Here is an 18,741-nt window from a genome sequence, read left to right as displayed (position 1 = left end):
CCTGCTCTGCATCTCTGATGAGGCTCCTCAGTGCTCAGAGGGCCCCTGCTTATTAGGGCAGGGAGATGGTGCAGCGGTGATAGGAGAAGGTCAGAGGGTCTGAGCCGAGGGACAGTCTTTTGCAGGTGAGGACTGACTGAGGGATGCCGACCCTCCTCACCTCTGGGAGAATGAAATGCTCGGCTGGGACCCTGGGATGAGTCTCCTATCTTCTGAGGCCTAAGATAGTGGGCCTGTCTGATGGCTGAGAGAGGCCCTGGGTCTTCCTGGTTGTGAGCTATCTTTGAATGGGTGGAAGTAGGCTGGCAAGGCAGGTGGGCTGTGGTGGAGCCTGGGGGACCACCTGGCAAGTATCAGCATGAATGAGCATCAGCATGAACGAGCATCAGCATGAACAAGCATCAGCATGAACGAGCATCAGCAGGCAGCTGTATGCAGACTCTTGATGCATCGTCTCCTGTTGTCTCCACCCAGGAGGACTGAGTGGCTTGTTGCTGCCCATTAAGTGGGTTAGTGAGCTAAAGCCACTTGCACACACCCTGGGGCTGGGGAGTGGCGACTGAGATCAAAAGGCAAGCAGCATGCGCAGAGTACCCAATTCTCACCACTTGCTCGGATGTGTCCTAAATTGACTAAGGAAGTCTTTGGAGATTCTTTGCCAAAGGGTGCAAGGTCAACAGAGGTCATGGGCCTGGGGCTGCCTGCGAGACTCACTGGAGCTGGATTACACCAGGATGGAACCTTAGGTGTGGTGCTGGGCCTCTAGCCAGTCTAGAAGGCCAGGACCCTGGGGCCCTGCCTCCAGGAAACTGACCTCCCTTCCATCCAGGACACCAGAGTGTCCCTTGTTGGGTCCCCAGGCCTTGGCAGGGACCCTGTTAAAGAAGGGAAGGAGCAAGTACTAGTGACTTGTTTTTCGCATTGTGTGTGTGTGTAAGAGAGAGGGGGGAGGGAGGGAGGGAGGGAGGGAGGAAGGGAGCATGCACGCGTGCTGAGGATTGAACCCACAGCCTTCTATGTGTCAGACAAGCTTTGTCGCACTGAGCTCACTCCCAGCTAGCGCTCTACTTAGTCCTTGCTCCGTCAGTCCCTGGTCATGTTTGTGCTACCCTGGGAGTGACTGTGGTGGCCGCTGTGATGGATGTGAACGGAACAAGGCAGGGTTAAGCTAGAGTGTCGGGTGTGAGTCCTCCTGGGCCACCTACTAAGGGAATATGGTGAGATGCCAGAGGGGATGAGCAAAGCTAAGGCAAAGCTAAGGCTTAGCCTTTCTGTGCCTCAGGCTCCTTATTCACATGGGGACAGCCATGCTTAACGTTTAGCCTCTGCTATAGGATGCACGGAATGATGTTAGGCACACGGACGTGCCTGCCAGGACCCCATAGCCTAGTGGGAGAGAGGGGCAGTAGGCCTTGCTGTGCACAGCTTCCAGGGTAGCAGCCACAAGCAGCATCCCGTCTGACTCAGGGCTGCTTCTGTGTGTGTCCATGTGTGTATACATGTTTTCTGGATACTAAGGCGTGTGTGTAAATGTGTGTGGAGACCAGAGGCTAACCACAGGCATCCTTACTCAGGAACTGTCCACCTTGTGTTTTGAGGCAGGGTCTCTTCGTAGGACCTGGGGTTCACCAAACTTTAGGCATCCTCCTGTCTTCACCTCTCTAGCTCTGGGGACAAGTGTGCTTTTCACAGGCTCTGGGGGTTGAGGTTGAATCTCCTGCTTTGTGTAGCCAGCACCTTACAGACTGATCTCTCTGCCCATCCTGGGGACTTTTCTTTTTAGTAAGCTTCCTCTTACCTCTGTACAGACCCTTCGCCCCACCAGTATTTTCCCTGGGGGTTGCTTTTCTGATCTACTTTCTTGAACAGCTCCTGAGCCTACAAGTGTCCCCTGGAGCCACCGACTCATCCATCTGTATCAGTTTGCTCTTCCAGGGGTTCATCAGCAGTAGCTTGGGTGGTTTCACAAGGTCAGGGCAGTCTGTGGGTGGGGTGCCTGGCATATATGGCTTGCTCGCTCATGATACATATGTGAGCCCTGTACTTCTTGGGACTAGTGAGTTCCATCCTTTGGAATGCACTAATAGGGAGCCATCTTGTTCATATGGCAGCACCTGGGAGTGAGTGGCCCCTAGAAGCTGGCCACTGCTGCACTGTGGGCTTGCAGGGTCATGAGGGGCAGCAGGAAAACAGGTGTCACACAAGGATCCAAGGAGTGGCGGGCTGGCTGGCTGGTGTTCTGGGAAAGCATGGAAGATGCACATCAGGGAAGATGTCATCTAAGCTGCCAGAGGAGAGGGTGCTAATGAGCATTCTGGTTGTTTCCCTGTCAGATCAATGGACCAATGTTCCCTTGCAGAGACTCTTAAGTGAGAGGTCCCCGCTGTATAAAAGCTTCCGAATGAAGGTAAGTTGTGTCTTCCTTTAGCTTGTAATTATCCATGTGCCTGCTCTACTCAAAAATAAATACTCCAGGGGCTGGAGAGATGGCTCAGTGGTTAAGAGCACTGACTATTCTTCCAGAGGTCATGAGTTCAATTCCCAGCAGCCACATGGTGGCTCACAGCCATCTATAATGTGATCTGATGCCCTCCTCTGGCCTGCAGGTGTACATGCAGGCAGAGTTCTGTATACATAATAATAAATAAATCTTTAAAAAAAATAATAAAATAAATGCTTCAAATGGATGTATGCTCTAGGCTCAGCCTCTGTCTGGAGGCTTAGGGTCGAAGAGCAGAGTGCAGGAACTGTTACATCCCATCCACATGGCTCTAGGGCACAGGTGTGTCCCAGGGTCAGCCCTGTGTCTCTCACTGCCTTCTTGGCTCCCTCCAGGCAGTGACAATGTCACCTTTATTCTGAACAGCTGCTGGCTTTCTGTTTGACCTCCCTACCCTCTCTCTCTCTCCATGCAGTGCTTGCTCAGTTCAACTAGAGGAAATCTGCCTTAGAATATAGTCATGTCACCCCAGCGGCTTCGTGTCCTACTTAAGACAATCTTAGGTCTTTAACTACAGCATCAAACACAAGCCTATCAAGCCCCCACCTTATTCCATTGTCAACCCCTTCCCTCCAGCACCAGACTTGGAGTCTCATGGATTCCAGGCTAGCTTTGAACTTGCCGTGTTTCCAAGGGTGACTGAGTTTCTGATCTTTTTGCCTCCACCTTCCCAGTGCTGTATTACAGTCATGTGCCACACATATGTGCTGGGGATTGAACCCAGGGCTTTGTGCACGCCAGGCAGGCAGGCACCCCTGTCTTCCGCTGTTCTCCTTGGCTTGCCCCAGAGCTCCCCAGGTCCCCTCTCACCACAGGCTTGCAGAGGTCTGCTCAGCTCTCTGCTGTCTCTGTACTTCAGGTCCTAATGCCCTGCTGCTGCCTCTGCTGGTAGCTCTGTCCCCAGAACAGATTATGGGTCCTGACTTTGATTGTTCTTACCCTGTGATGCTCACCACAGCGACAGCGCCTCAGGGACAGGGGCCTGGTGGCTTGCGCTCTATGTTCTGTCTCCAGTTCCTGAGTCAGGCCACCCAGGGCCTCGTGACTCCTGGTACGTTTGAGGAACAAATGCAGGAATGAGGCTCTCAGGGCAGATCTGAGTTGGACTCACTTTAGGAACAGGCACGTGACCTCACAGGAGGCGATACCCACACTATTTCTCTCCCCTCCCCCCTTTCTTTTTCTTTATTGGGCTTCATGTTCCCCTATCTCCCAAGTGCTGGGATTGCCGCATGCACCACCGTGCTTGGCTCCTTCCCTCTTTTCATCTGAGGTTTTTTCCATTTCGGAGAAGCTGCCCTTGAAGTTACTAAGCATCCCCAGGGCTCATTCAGTGCCTTGGCCTCAGTACTGTTATTGTGACAGGCATTAGAGGAAGTAGTGACATAAGACCCAACCCAGTGATTTCCATGTATAAGGTGCTGTATGAATATTTGATAGTCTTTTTTTTTTCCCCTTGAGACAGGGTTTCTCTGTGTAGCCTTGGCTGTCCTGGAGCCCACTCTGTAGACCAGGCTGGCCTCGAACTCACAGAGACCCGCTTGCCTCTGCCTCTCCAGTGCTGGGATTAAAGGTGTGCACCACCACCACCCAGCTATATTTGATAGTCTTTTTGATTCACCCCTTCCCTGGTCTTCAATCTCTTCGCTTGTCCTGGGGAGGGAAATCTCCAGACTGGGAGGCTAAGCAGTATTGCTATCCGGGGCCAGAGTGTGGGTGTGGTACTTCGCCCTCTGTTGCTGTGATGAAACATTGAGCAAAGGCAATTTGGAGGAGGAAAGGGTTTCTTTTGCTTACATGACGCCATCACAGTCTGTCACTGAGGGAAGTCAGGACAAGAACTCAAGCAGGAGCGGAGGCAGGAACCATGGAGGAGTGCTACTTCCTGGCTTGCTTCCTTCTACAGCTCAGGGCCACCCACCCAGGCCTGGCCCCGCCCACAGTGACATGGACCTCTCACATCAATCATTCATCTAGAAAATGACCGTAGAAACACCTGCAGTCTAGTCTGATGGAGGCAGATCATCTAGTCTGATGGAGGCAGATTGTCAACGGAGGCTCCCTCTCCCCGCATGACTCTAGTTGGTGTCAAGTTGATGAACTCTTGCCAGCACAGAGGGCAGTCGGAGCCTGGCCCAACCTGCCTTCTCTGCCCCGAGTGCAGAGCAGGGTAGTGGGCCCAGAAATGCAGGCTCCTGTAGCGGAGGCAGCCAGTAGATAGCAGACTGGGGCCCAGGCACCCCTGGCTTCACTCTTTTCCTGTTTTGAAGAAAGAATGGTATTATCATGAGCCCAGTCGTTGCGGTTTCTAAATCTAAGCGACTCTTAGAGAACAGGAGTCCAGATGATGGTAGGCTTGGGGCTTTTAGGCAGTTTTTGAGATAGGCATGGCCTAGACTCCTTGGTCATGGGACCTGGTTAGGACTAAGGGGCACATGGCTTTGCCCAAGTGTCGCGAGCAGAGAGTTTACACTCAGAATCCGGAACAAAAGAGTCAGGCCAAGAGCAAGTGGTACGATTTAGCAAGAGAGGTTTATTAGCAATACAAAGGCAACTACAACAAAAGGCAGCGGCTAAGGCTCCAAGGCCAAGCCACCAATACCATTTCATTACACTCTTAAAACTATCTTAATTCTAATAGGAGTAGCATTTAGCATCTTATAATATCAATGTTCTGGGAGCTTATGCCATTAGGGTATACGACCTGATATTGCGAAGTTCTGCCGAACAGGTTCGCTGCTGCGACTTGAATCGGTTCTCGGGTTGTTATCTGACAGCATGTCTGTCTGCTCCGTCGGGGGGGGGGGGGAGCGCCCCGTTGGCTGGCAGCATTTCAAGTGATCATGGTGGCAGCGAGAGAGAGAGCTAGCGAGCGAAGAGAAGAGAGCTAGCTGCTTCTTCTCAGGGTTTTTATACTAACTTTAACCTTACCCTCTCTAATTCACACATCTAGCTTTCTGCGGCACTCTTATCACCAACTTGCAGTCCTGGCTGCTCCTAGGTCAGAACTTACTACTAAGGTTTTATCTATCACTCACGCATCTGGTCAGACGTCAGCTTTTTGGATTGTCAGCTATTTTCTACGCTGGGCTTTGAAACAAGCCCAGGCATGTAGCTGCTTCCTACACTGGGCTTTGAAACAAGCCCTGACATGTTTATTACACCAAGCTGTGATCTCTAAGGCAAGGGCCGGTCTATTGTTTTTAAATTATCTGTATTACTAGTAGGCCCGGCTGCAATCAATGAAGACACTGACACTGGTTATGTTTTAAAATAGCTTTAGTTAACCTGGGGCAGGGCAGACATTAATCCTCTAAACTACTTCCCACAGTGGGGCAGGTATGGGATCCCTGCCCCAATCCCATGCCATCTGCTTCTAATAACTTCTGTCCAGCTACCTCCCATCCATTATCCCAAATACGTGCTAATGTTCTCCATCTGGGCCGGATCTCCATCCACACCGGCCATGTGCGTCTCCTCCATCTAACCCACGGCGGCCTCCTACTGCTCTCCCCTCAGGTCTCCCTCCTGGTCTTTTCTTCTTCTTCCCAGGATTCCTCTCTCTCCATTTTGGGACCCTTAGCCGCACCTCTATCTCCTCTGCCCTGCCCAGGTGGGATGGTTTTTTATTAATTAAAAGGTGGGTCGCAGAGACAACAAACAGTAATTAGCATCAAAATACATTAGACACCCCCCCCCTCAACACCAGTCCCACCCGGTGGTGGCCCTGGCCATGTCCCAGGGGCAGGATATGGAAGGAGACTGTCCCTGGGAGATCACCTGCTACAGCCGTTCTCTCCCCCAGGGTCTGCACCCCAATTGGTGTCAGCAGGTCAAATACATCCCCCAGCTGAATGGAGTGGTCTCCTGTTCAGCCAGCGAGAGAGCCTCCTTAGTGCTGATAATACTGCCAAGCAAAGATGTTGAGAAACCCAGGTAAGGAGCAGCTGACACAGGGAGGGGGACAGCAGCTGATCCCTGGACAGATCTGGCTTCCCTCTGCCACATGCAGAGAGCCCTACTGAGAGAGGACTTGCTTCTGGGTTGGTGTGTGTCAGCAGGGTGCTTTCCTGACGCGTGTGCTGGGTCCCAGAAGCAACTTGTATCCCATAGGCTGACAGTGAGGTGGGACCTAACACATGGGCTCTGCTTTCTGTTTAATCATCATTCTGGAATTTCTATCTGTGGCAAAAGGATAACAGACCTCTTTCCTCTGTCTCTGTCTCTGTCTCTGTCTCTGTCTCTGTCTCTCTCTTGTGTCTGAGAGCGGGGGTGGGGGAGGAAATGCATGCCTTAGTGCACATGTCGAGGCCCGAGGACAACCTTGGCTGTTGGTCCTCACCTCCACTGTTTGAGACAAGGCCTCTTTGTTCATGATGACTGTGTCCACTAGGCCTGTGAGACCCTGAAGGTTCTTGCTTGCTGTAGAAATACTGCATTACAGAGGCAGACTACAATTCCCAACTTTCCCTGGCTTCCGGGAATCCAAACTCATGTCCTCACACTTGTGTAGAAAATATTCTACCCACTGACCCACCTGGCCAGCACCAGTCCTCCTGTTTTACCTACCAACGTGTTAAAAACAAACATCAAAACCCAAATCAACGCCAGCATATGTTAAGGAGGTACACAAAAGGCATGTCTCGTCTTTTCTCTCTCTCTCTTTTTTGAAGGGAACATTGAGACAGGATCTCATGTAGCCCAAGCTGGTCTCGAACTTCTGATCCTCCTGCCTCCACCCTGCAAGGCTAGGATTACAGGCCTGTGCTAGGCTCAGTATACACTTCTGACCGAAGTAGTGAAAGCCAGTGGCTTCCCCCTGGGGACCTCGGTTTTCTCACCTGTGGGGTGAAGCCAGTGCCCACCTCCTTTACTTCAGGGATTCTCTGAGCGGATAACACTTTGGGTGGCATATGTTGATCCACAGTGTAAAACCAAACCACAGACCTACCACCCTCAGAATAAGTCAGGTAGGCTAGCAAAAGGCACATCTTCTCTGTCCACAGCAAGCCACGATGCAGAAAGAGACGCCTCCCAAGCACACACATGTATTCTTAGAGACGGTTCAAACATGTTTCCTTCATTCTAGGGATTTTAATTGTATTGCATTTGATGGCAGGAGGAGGCCAGAGGGTCACCTCACCGTGGCCCCTGGAGGCTGGTCCTGCTGCCTTCCTTTTCTCACCTGCTCATCTTTCCATTCTAGACTTGCAGGCCCAGAGTTGAGGGCCCCCTGCAACCCCCAACACTCCCCCCACCCCCGGCTGCCTCGTGCCTTCTGCTTCTCTGTCCCTGCTGTGTTTTCCCCCTCCTTCCTTCCTTCCTTCCTTCCTTTTCTTTCTTTCTTTCTTTCTCTCCATATTTTTGTTTAGATTTTAAGGGAGCCTTGCTGTGTCATTCAGGCTGGCCTTGAACTTGTCATCTTCCTGCTTCTGTCACCTGAGTGCTGGGATTATAGGCATGAGCCACCATATCTGCCTCTCGTGTTTTGTTTTTCCCTTGTGCTAGGGGACCAGACCCAAGGTCTTGTGCTTACTAGGCAAGTACTCCATCACTGAGATAAAGCCCACACTTTCCCTTGTTTTATCTTATTTCTTTCTTATATATATATATATATATATATATATATATATATATATATATATATTTTTTTTTTTTTTAATTTTAGAGACATGGTCTCACTGTATAGCCCTGACTGGTCTGGAACTCCCCATGTAGACCAGGCTAGCCTCTAATTTACAGAGATCTCCCTGCCTCCTGCATTCTGAGATTAAAGGCATGCGTTACCGTCCCCTGTGTCCTCTTCCTTCTCCTCCTCCTCCTCCTCCTCCTCCTGAGACAGGGTTTCTCTGTGTAGTCCTGGCTATCCTGGAACTTACTGTGTAGACCAGGCTGGCCTTGAACTCAGAGTTGTACCTACTTCTGCCTCCTGAGTGCTGGGATTAAAGGCATGTGCTACCACCACCTGTTGTTTTCTTAATTAACATTTTTATTTTAAAAATCTTAAATATATGCATAAGGGCATAAAAAAGCTATAGTTCCTTATTATCACCTGGGAACTAGTCCAAGTTAATATTTCGCCAAGTTCCTTAGAAAGCTTTGTTCTAATTCTTTGGAATCAAATGGTTTTGAGCAGAGGGATGGTGGGTCTAATGTATGTCTTCAAGCCCAAGGACCAGGAAGAGGCGGGGACACCAGGGAGGAAACTATCACAATAGTTCAGGCTACGCATGACGGTGACCTGGAGTTAGCCAAGAGTGGAGGTGGAGAGGTTGGAATACTTAGGAGGATGTATTGTACCTACTTTCTCTCCACAACACCGCCCCTCCCTCCCAGTCTTTGTGCAGTACCACCTGAGGACAGGAGGTGGCAGTATTGGCTGCCTGTTGGTCTCTGGCACTTGGCCTTTTGGGGGAATAACCATTGTAGTGAGACTTGAAGTAGCTGAACCTGACCCTGTGGAGTCAACCTCAGCTTCCCAGGGCCCTGAGGGGCCAGCTTCCCTGTAGTTGGTCTTACCTGAGCTCTTCAGGTGATTGAAGGCAGAAGTGGAGCTGGTGTAGGGTCAGGGTTTGGGCTTGTAGGAGCTAGTGTGGAGTGCGTGAACTGACCCACACTGCCTCCCCTCCTTTTTCCCTTACTTCTTCCACCACCGCCATCCTGAAGTCGTTGTCACTGCTCACTAGGTTCTCTCTGTCTGTTGTCCCTATACACAACCATCCACACATCTCCTCCAGCTGGGGCCCTCCACAAACCCTTCATAGTCCAGGCCCTGCCTACCTTGCCTCTGACCACTTCTGCCAGCCCTATAACCTTGGACTTACTGCTGCCTCAGTCTGAAGCCGGGCTCTCCCTATAATGCTCCCCTTGGTCAAACCCCCCCCCCCCCCCGCAGGTTCCTGCCTCCCATCACGCTCTTTAGAGAGGCTATCTAAAGTGAGTCACTCCGTTTTCCCCATTGCTTCCCCTGCAGCCTTCCTCATGGTTGGCCACTGTCCCTCCTGGCTCCATCCATTTCCTTGCTCCTGTGCATTGCTCCAGGAGACAGGACTGTAAGGCAGGGAGCACAGTGACTCTTGAGTCCTGGCAGGAAGCAGGAGCCAGTGGGTGCCTGTCGCACAGATGAGTGACTCAGTCTGAAGCAATTTCTTCTATGCTATCTTGGTGACTGTTGTTCCAGAAAATTTCTCTGCACATAAATGCATAGAGGGAGGCATCTGTCTTTTGTTTAAAACCAAACCAAACCAAACCAAACATGTCCCTACTATAGGGATGGTGACACATAGCACTGCACTCCTGTGGAGGTCAGAGGACCACTTGTGGGAGGCGGCTCTCGCCCACCATGGGGTTTGGGTGCCAGGAGTTGACCCCAGCACATTAGGCTTGGCAGCAAGGGCTTCTACCTACTAAGCCGTCTCACTGGCCCACATCTCGGGCTCACCAGTGCGTGGAATAGATGTGCTTTGATGCGTTCTTGGAATTTTGAAGCAAGGTTGGAGGTTATGAAGCAGCTGGGAGGCTGCGATGGAAGTTAAGGGGCTCTAGAGTAGCCATGGTGTGGCGTGAAGGTGATAAGGGACAGTTGGCCTGACTATCACTCCGGTCAACTTCGAGAAAATTCAGTGGCCTGTGTGGGGGAGCTGACAGCCCTGGGATCCTGTTAGGGTCTCTTGGACCTTTGAGCCCTGTCTAGCCCTTCCTCCTCTTTCTCATTCCTGGGTGTCTTGAGCCATTTCCTGTTGTGCCCACCAGGCCCTGGCAGCAGAACCCTCCTCCCTCTGCAGATGTGCGACTGTTGTGCACCCTTGCTCTTGTTTCTAGTGTTCATCAGGGCCAGGACTGCATGTGTGAGCATGGGTGACCTGTGACAGCAGCCAGCACAGAGTGAGAGCGCTGTGCTGGTGGCGATAGGCTGCTTTTTAAGTTATTATTTTTATTAAGTTATTATTTTTACTCATTTTTTTATTTGTGCTATGGCTCAGAGGATACCTGCCTGGGAGTGGTAGATGGTAGATGTAAAATCATATTAAACTTTGTTCTTGGAACAACACAAAAACACTTTACAAGTGGAAAGACTTGCTCATGTGTGGGGGCTTTTTCTTTGTAAGTTGTGGGTACATCCCTATGAGCTACTGATTTTAGCATTTGCTACTTCACCAGTAGTGCTGGGCTATACTTTGGGTACTGTGTGTGTGTGTGTGTGTGTGTGTAACTGGGCAGCTCTGAGGCCACTCTTCTTCATGGGTGGAGAGATAGTGACTCCTTCCCCTTGATTTTATGTCCTAGGTTATCATCACTGACTTTAAGAAAAGGAATTCTTTGCTTTGAATTCTGTCCAGACAGGAGCTTTTTGGGTAAGTAATCTTTGTGCTCCCCAGTAGCAGAGTTGGGGATGGGGTGGGATGCAGCAGCCTGGGGTTGTCAGATCTGAGGACAGGGCACTGTAGCTCCTGGCCTCTGTCTGGATTCCTGTGATCTACTCACTGGGAGGTGTGGTGTGACTCAGGCCCTGTCAGAGACAGAGATAGAGAGCAAAGGGCAAGAGGGACAGCGATAGGTCACAGTGGCCTTCCCCAGCATGACGACTCTGGCTGGAGCCCCGGCCTGGCCCTGGAAGAAGGTCTCAGTGTAGACCCTGGTTACTAATACTCATTTCTTGGCTGCAGCAACTGGTGGCTATGACTCCCACATCCGCCTATGGAACCCCCTGGTCGCAAAAAAGCCTGTGTGGATGATGAAGGGACATCGGACATCAGTGACGCACCTCCTCATGAACAGCTACAACACCAGCATCCTGATCAGCATTTCCATGGACAAGGTGTCACCCTCATGAAGCGTGTGCTTCTGTCTCCCATACATCCAGCTCTGTTCCCTGGGAAAAGACACTCACCATGGGTGATAATGTATCTCAGCCAGTATGGGGAGGAGTCTGTGTCATAGAGGAACTTTCCTGGCCCTGGTCTCAGGCTTTGTCAAAGACACACAGGCAGATACTCTGGTAGTGTCTAGAACTAGCCTAGAGTCGGGGTGGGGGGAGCAAGTGAAGATGGGAGGCAGAGTATGGGCTGCCTGTTGTCTTTGCTTTAGCTTGCTGAGCTTAGGAGAGCAGGTAGTACAGAGGTGCTTAGGAAACCAGGGATGAGGCTCTGTTCTTCCCCACTCACTGAGAACCTGGATCATCTGGGCGTTAGTAGGCTGGGCTGTGGCAACAGCAGACACATTATACATGGATGACCTTGCTTGCAGGGGCATCCCCAGGGCTTATGGTGCTGGCTGCATCTGCAGACTCTTCTGCCTATTGCCTATCCCCTACAGAACATTCGAGTGTGGGACCTGCAGGAATATGTGTGCCTCCAATCCATCGGTGGGAAGCTCTTTCCTCTGGGCAACTGCCCCATAACCAGTGCCTACATACACAAGGACAACACCCTCATCTGTAGCACCTACAACGTGAGTGGCTGTCCTGGGAGTTAGGCACAGCTAGCAGGGTCTGTCCTGTGCTGGCCTGGCCCTGGAGTCCATGAGGCTCTGGCTCTTGAGCTTCCTTGAGAGTAGATTCTGGACCTTAGCTCATCCTCTTCTCTACCCTGCTGCCCCTATTCCATCCCCACTCAAGCGCCCTTTGCGCACTCCTGTCATTTCTCCATGCTCCTTTGGTCCCACCAGTTGTAATTGTGAACTTCAGGAAGGCAGGCAGGCCCTGGAGAAAACTGTCAGGAAGAGTGCTTGTGAACTATGACCTGCCTGGTGCCCTTGGGTCAGCCTGACGTTGAGAATGGAAAGAAGGGAGGACTGGCTAGAGCCAAGGTGTGGCCTGGTACCACATGAGAGCCCAGTGGTGGACAAGAGACAGGATGTTCTGTCTAGAGAGCTTTACTGAGGCCATATACTGAGCCTCAGAGTGGCTTGGCTGCTCTGTCAAGCGTCACAGGTGTCATCCTGTGCACGTGGCTGGCTCTCCCCTTTGCAGTAGGCTTGTGGAGAGACAGAAGTTAGGCACTTAGGGGAGGACATCCTATTGGGACTCTAGATGAGAGAAGCGTGGGAGAATAGCAAAGTGGAAGGATCCAGAGGGTACTAGAAACCTACAAGAAGAGTATTACGATAGGCAGATTTGGGCCCAGGGGTCCCGCTCAAACTACGGCACCAGCCAAGGACAATACAGGCAGTAAATTTCAAATCCCTACCCAGGTCTAGCCAATGGACAGGACATTCTCCACAGTTGAGTGGAGAGTAGGGTCTGACTTTCACACGTACTCTGGTGCCTCATATTTGACCATGTCCCCTGGAGGGGGAGACCTGGTGGCACTCAGAGGAAGGATCGCAGGCTACCAAGAAGAGACTTGATACCCTATGAGCATATAAAGGGGGAGGAAGTCCCCATCAGTCACAGTCATAGGGGAGGGGAATAAGGGGAAAATGGGAGGGAGAGGAGAATGGGAGGATACAAGGGATGGGATAACAATTGAGATGTAACAAGAATAAAGTAATACAAAAAGAAAAGAAAAAAAAAGAAGTTAGGCGCTTACTATCTGCTTTGTGCAGGACTGGCTCTTAGTATTTTTAAAAAATTAACTAGACCTTTGAAATTCATTTCCACTCATTCTGGGCATTAGTATAGGTTCTCTGGGTGGGGCTGTGACAGCATTTAACCCACAGCTTTGTTGGGATGTAAAAGTATATTTACTAAGGTAAGGTTAATTCAGTAGAATATGCAAGGTCATGTGACAGTGTTGGATGTAAGGGTTCATGGCACAGGAGGTCTCCCCTGCATGGGACTGGACTGGTTACAGAAGGCTTCCTGAGGGTGTTACTGAATTTGTGGGTTACAATCTGTGCCTTGAGTCAGGTCCTCAGCTAGCCAGTTAAAAGAGCCAAGTCACCAGTGGAAAACAGAAAAAGGAGATTTACGGTGTCTTGAAGTGAGATCCAAGAGCTATTTAGAGGGCCAGTATCTAAACAGCCCCAGGCACGTGCTGGGCATACCCACCATTAACCCAATGCTCTCTGTAGCCCAGTCCCATCCTGTAAGATGGTCTGAAGATTTGGTAGAATTTTGTGGAATCTCTTTCCAGGAGACAAGTCTTCCCTCTGACTGGCACCTTTCCTCCTCCTAGCCTGAGATCCCCTGGGAAATTCCCATTCCTCTGAGGCCCATCAGTTCAACAGTCCCATAGTCAGATGGGAAGACATAAATGTGTCCTTAGAATATCCTCATGTCTGCCATGCTGGTTACAAAGGAAACAGCTCGGGAAGGCTTTAGCTCCTCAGAAGGCAAGAGGACCATGGATTTGGGCCTCAGGGTTATTGGGATATGAGGGATCAGGAGTCCCAGTCCTGGGAATAGGGACCTTGGAGAGGGGAAAGAGATGATACAGAATTCTGAGTCTTTGAGGAGCCTCGTAGGGTACACATCCAGAGATGTTTGGATGTGATAGTATTGGAGGTTTCTCCTCAAGGCTTTAGTCACTGTGGGTCTCTCCCCACCCGACAGATTGGGATCCTCAGAGGGTACTTGGAATCCCAGGGCCCCGTGAAAACAGGGAAGATGACGACTCACAACACAGCCCTGTGTGCGGTCCTCTACAGCAAGATATTTAGGCAGGTGAGTGGACAGGGCTGGCCTCGGCAGTTGGAAGGAGCGACAGTGACAGTGTCAGGACCCAGCCCTCACCATGGGTCCAATTCTGAATTCAAGTAGCAGTCATCCCACGTGGCGCACTGGAAATGGTTAGCCCCTTTGTAGTCCTGGTGTCACCAAAATCTAGACATGAAGTGCTCTTGCAGACTGGTTGGCATGGGATCTGACTGAGCTCTCTCCTCTGGTCACTAGATTGTTGACCCCTCTGGGCATCCCTGCCTTGGGCTGTGTCACTTAGGTCAGCTCTTGGCAAACAGTCCTTTTACGACGGAAATAGATGCTGGTGTGGGGTGTCCCTCAACGTTTCCACCCTGTGAGCTCCCATAAAGTACCTCCTTGCAGAAGCTGCTTCTCTTTCTTTTGGGAAGGGCACTGCAGCCTGTGCCCTCAGCTGGGGAGATGCCCCAGCATGGACAGGATAGCTGGCCACAGAGAATACATTAACAATGTGGACAGAGAGGGCTGCAGGCTTCTGCCCACTCCCAGTGTCACCTCTTGTCAGGCCTAGGCAGTTGACAGGGTGACTCTCTGTGCAGGAGTGGCCTTTGGCTGTGTAAAGCTGGAGCTTTCCTCTAATATGGCTTTTAGCATCACTGTCCAGTGTCGAGCTGCCTTAGGGCTCTTCATGGCTGCAAAGCAGCATTCATGTTTGTTGGTAAACACACCCAGCTCTCTTCAGTGGCCGTATCGGTTTAGAGTACCCACATAGGCTACTCTTGGAGAAGGATGAAGGCAGCAAATGCACGGCCATCTTGCCTCCTCAGTGCTTCTCTGTGGAGGAGCTGGGAGCCCACTCCCTGCTTGGCTTTTTCTCTCTATTTTGGTCCTGACTATAGGTGCTTTGGCAAGCATCTTCTCTGTACCATGGATTCTTTTCTCCAGAGAGAGCAATGAGTGTGTTGATGTAAACAACAACTCTCACTCCATGGGGTAGAAGATGAGCATGAATATGAAACCAAACATGAATAACTGTGGCCTGGGAACATGGATTCAGGGTGCCCCAAATTACACGTTCTCATGTTGAAGTGGTTACGTGAGCTTTTATAGTCACAGAATGAGAAGAAAGCCATACACGGAGGCATTTAACCAAACATATTCATGGGAGCAGCAGGTAGTGAGTGACACTAAAGCAGAGGGAACTCTGTTGTTGGTCTCAGATGTTACCTGATGCTATCCTCAGCCTTAGAGCCAGTGGAAACTGGTTTGCTAAGCCAACACAGTTTAAAGACTTTACTCAGAGTTGAAAGGGTGCTAGGTCAGACCCAGAGGTGGACAGTGAGTGGCTGTTGAGGTAACTAAGGACAGCCCAGGATCATTTGGGTCTGGATCTGTAACAGTCCAACCATCTGTAGTCATGAAGTTTAAACCAGTCATCTAGTGCCACAGAATCTTTAACATAGCAGTGGCATTCCCCTCTCTTCTGGGAACTTGACTTCCCAAGTGACATTTTTGCACTAATGAGGGCTTTATGAAATTGATCCATTTAAAAAAGAGCAGTCGCTGCAGTTTTGTGACACAGAGCCCAGGAAGGTCTGTTTTCAGGAATAGGTTGCTGAGGTGAGGGTGGGGTTGTGGAGAGGAGGAGCCCCATGACACACTTAGGACTGCCCTGCAGTGAGTGAGGGCATCTGTGTGTGCTGTGCCTACAGGTGGTGAGTGGCAGCCTACGTGGCACAGTGAGTGTGTGGGACATCACCACGGGCAAGAAGAGTCTGGAGTTCATAGTGTCCGGCATGCGGAAAATCGAGCTGACCGCCATGGCCCTAGACGAGTCGGAGCGGTGTCTGCTCACAGGCCTGCGTGATGGCACAATGCAGATGTGGAATTACAACACTGGGGAATGCCTTCACACTTTTCCCAATCCGGACAAAGTAGAGGTCAGTGAGGCCTGCTGTCTGGGCTGCCTCGTGGGGATCCTGGGATGCACAGTGTTCTGTGAGTCTGAGAGGCTGCCCAGCATGCCCAGGCTGCCTGCCTTCAAACCCCCCTGAGCCTGTGAGTCCTGTCTCTAGCGAGGAGTCCACAGGTGCTAGTGGCGAGGACAATTGTTGTTCTGCTCCCTGCAGCTTTCGGTCGTGTGTTTAGCAGTGGGGGTGTTTGAATTGGAGGCTCCAGTGCTCACTCCTACTTGAAAGTGTATGTGAGGAGGCACAGTAAAGAAACTGGCAACATGGCCGCTCCATGAAATGCTTAAGGTTTTTTATTGTAGCTATGAAAGAGAGAACAGCCAGAGGACCTGGAAGAGTCCAGAACAGAGAGAGAAAGACGTAGACGGAACGTGGCCAGCGGACTGGACGTGGCCAGGGCGAGGGAAGGGGGAGAGTGGAAGAGAGAGTAGTGGAGATAGCGAGGTAGCCAGAGATAGAGCCTATGGCAAAGCAAGGGAGAGCACACGGCTAGGAGACAGTGTGAGAGAGAGAGTGTAGTGAGAATAGTGGAGTGTGTGTGTGTGTATGTGTGTGTGTGTGTGTGTGTGTGCATGCATGTGTGTGCATCTGTGTGCCTGTGTGTGCATGCACCCATGGGTATGTGTGTCTGTGTGTGTTTGTGTGCATGCCTGTGCGTGTGTGTGTGTGTGTGTGTGTGTGTGTGTGTGTGTGTGTTTGTGTGTGTCTGTGTGTGTGTAGGGGCAACGACACTTGCCATTATAAAGAGAACAAGTGTGTTCCCAGGAGGAGGAAAACCTGGGGAGCTGAGAAGGACTGGGATGCTAGCATGGGCTTTGAAACGTACAACCGGTACTTGAGAGACTGAGGGAGCCTGGAGGCCAGCATGGGCTCTGAGACGCTGAGAGGTGCCACGGGTTGCCATGTGACTCCTTTTGGATGATAAGTTGAAACAGTGTCACAGGTCCTGAGTTCTGGCTTTCATCTATAATCACTCCTGTAGTCTACCTTGATCTCATTTCTGGACTTTCAGACAGCCTAAGACAAAGTCGTTGTCAGGGCGCTAGGAACAGTCCATGGATAGGGCATAGGACACAGGGTAGAGCCAACGTTAAGTGCCTCCGTGGGACTCAAGCCCCCTTCCTTTAACCCGTGCAGAAAGAGTACTTGGTCAAGACGCCAGAGGTGAGGCTGCAGGGAAGAAAGCTCAGCTGTTGGAAGAGTTTGATCCCCACCAGCCATATCAAAAGCTGGAGGTGGTGGCATCAGCTTCTAATGCCAACACTGGGGAGGTGGAGACAGACAAATCCCTGAGGTTTGTTGTGTTTCCAGACTAGCCTAATTGGTGAACTTCAGCCCAAAACAAAATGGATAACTGAAGATCTACATTGGAGGTTGACCTCTGGCCTCCATTTGTGCATGTATGCACACGCACATGCACACACAAACACACATGCACAAGCATGTTCATGCATGTGTGCACCTGTACACCAGCAGGGGGTTTAGTAGTGGTCTATACACTATGCCTCTTCTCTGATTGGACCTTAGCCTGGTTACTTGTTGCTCAGTTATTTCTTCTGTAAAATGGACATGGACACCCACATTGTCTGTCTCTTTCAGATACATCATCAGGTTTGATGGTCTCTAGGTCCCATCAGTTAGATAATTAGCAGACACCCTGAAAGCTTGATGGTGGCACTGACCCTAGAAAGTCTCACCTGCGTTGAGTTTTGACTTTCTGGTGGGTACACGTAGGAAAGCCCCTGGGCTCTAAGGCATGCTGTCTGAGGTGTCTGTCGCTCCGTTTCTCTATCTCCAACAGATTAGTGGGATTGTCCACATGAACAAAGTGTACTACACGACGGGGTGGAGTAAAAGAATCACCAACTTCACGTGAGCAGCAAGTGGGAGTGGGAGGCTCGGGCTGCCGGGTGTCTCCCCTGCTCTTGTGCTTTCCTCACCCTGAGCTGTCCTTGCAGCTGCTGCAGCTCGCGGGCACTGGTGGTGGCTCTCAGCCACTGCTCCTCCCGTGCATCCACCCGCCCGCTCCCTTAGCATGCCGTGAGGTGCTTTCTGCTTGTGATAGCCCTGGCAAGAGCAGCAGTCTCCACTGTCCTGCAGCCTCTCTGTGTGGGCGGATGACGTCAGTCTCTTAGGATGGGATGCCACTGGCTGGTAGCTTACACAGGGACTTATTTCCTGCAGTCCTGGAGGCTTGGTAGTCGAAACCCAAGGTCTTAGCAAGTTTGGCTTTTGGTGAAGCCTGCTTCCTGGTTCTAGAAGGCTTTTTCCTTCCTATACACTTACCGGGCAGAAGGATTGAGGGCTCCATCCTTGCGACCTCACCGCCCTTGACCTCCTAATACACTCACACTGAGGGTTAGGTTTTAGTACATGAATTGGAGAGAATAAAAATTAAATTCAGTCTATAGTGTTTTGCCTCTGGCTCTCTCAAATTCATGTCTTCACATGCAAAGTGCATTCCTTCAGGCTTCGGGCTCTTTCTAACAATGGTCCCCTGGAATGAGTGAGCTACATAATTACCTCAGAGCTGACACCTTTCCCAAGAAACAGAACTAAGGGGGAGGGAGGGACAAGGCCACCAGCTGGTGGTGGGGAAGACCATGGCCCTGAGGTTGGCATTTGGTTAGCATCAACTGAAATGCCTAAGTCCAAAGCCTCACCTAAATATTTAAGTCAGATGTGGATGAGAC

At 51.0% G+C, this 18,741-nt stretch overlaps 1 protein-coding gene across 6 annotated transcripts in view; it reads left to right on the top strand.

The window, feature by feature from the left end:
- EFCAB8 (EF-hand calcium binding domain 8) overlaps nt 1–18,741 on the top strand; it is a 54,351-nt gene that overhangs the window by 19,040 nt on the left and 16,570 nt on the right. For all 6 annotated transcript variants that reach the window (XM_084774432.1, XM_084774433.1, XM_084774429.1 and 3 more), the window contains 8 exons: nt 2,334–2,407; nt 6,306–6,436; nt 10,787–10,854; nt 11,167–11,318; nt 11,816–11,950; nt 13,995–14,105; nt 15,791–16,018; nt 17,850–17,920. In XM_084774432.1, coding sequence (XP_084630558.1) covers nt 2,334–2,407; nt 6,306–6,436; nt 10,787–10,854; nt 11,167–11,318; nt 11,816–11,950; nt 13,995–14,105; nt 15,791–16,018; nt 17,850–17,920 — 970 coding nt within the window. The remainder of the gene's footprint in view (nt 1–2,333; nt 2,408–6,305; nt 6,437–10,786; nt 10,855–11,166; nt 11,319–11,815; nt 11,951–13,994; nt 14,106–15,790; nt 16,019–17,849; nt 17,921–18,741) is intronic.

Source organism: Acomys minous, assembly GCF_964271855.1.
Source record: "Acomys minous genome assembly, chromosome: 3".
NCBI lineage: Eukaryota > Metazoa > Chordata > Mammalia > Rodentia > Muridae > Acomys > Acomys minous.
The sequence above is the reverse complement of the archived record's forward strand: the minus strand, read 5'-3'. Positions and strand labels throughout refer to the sequence as shown.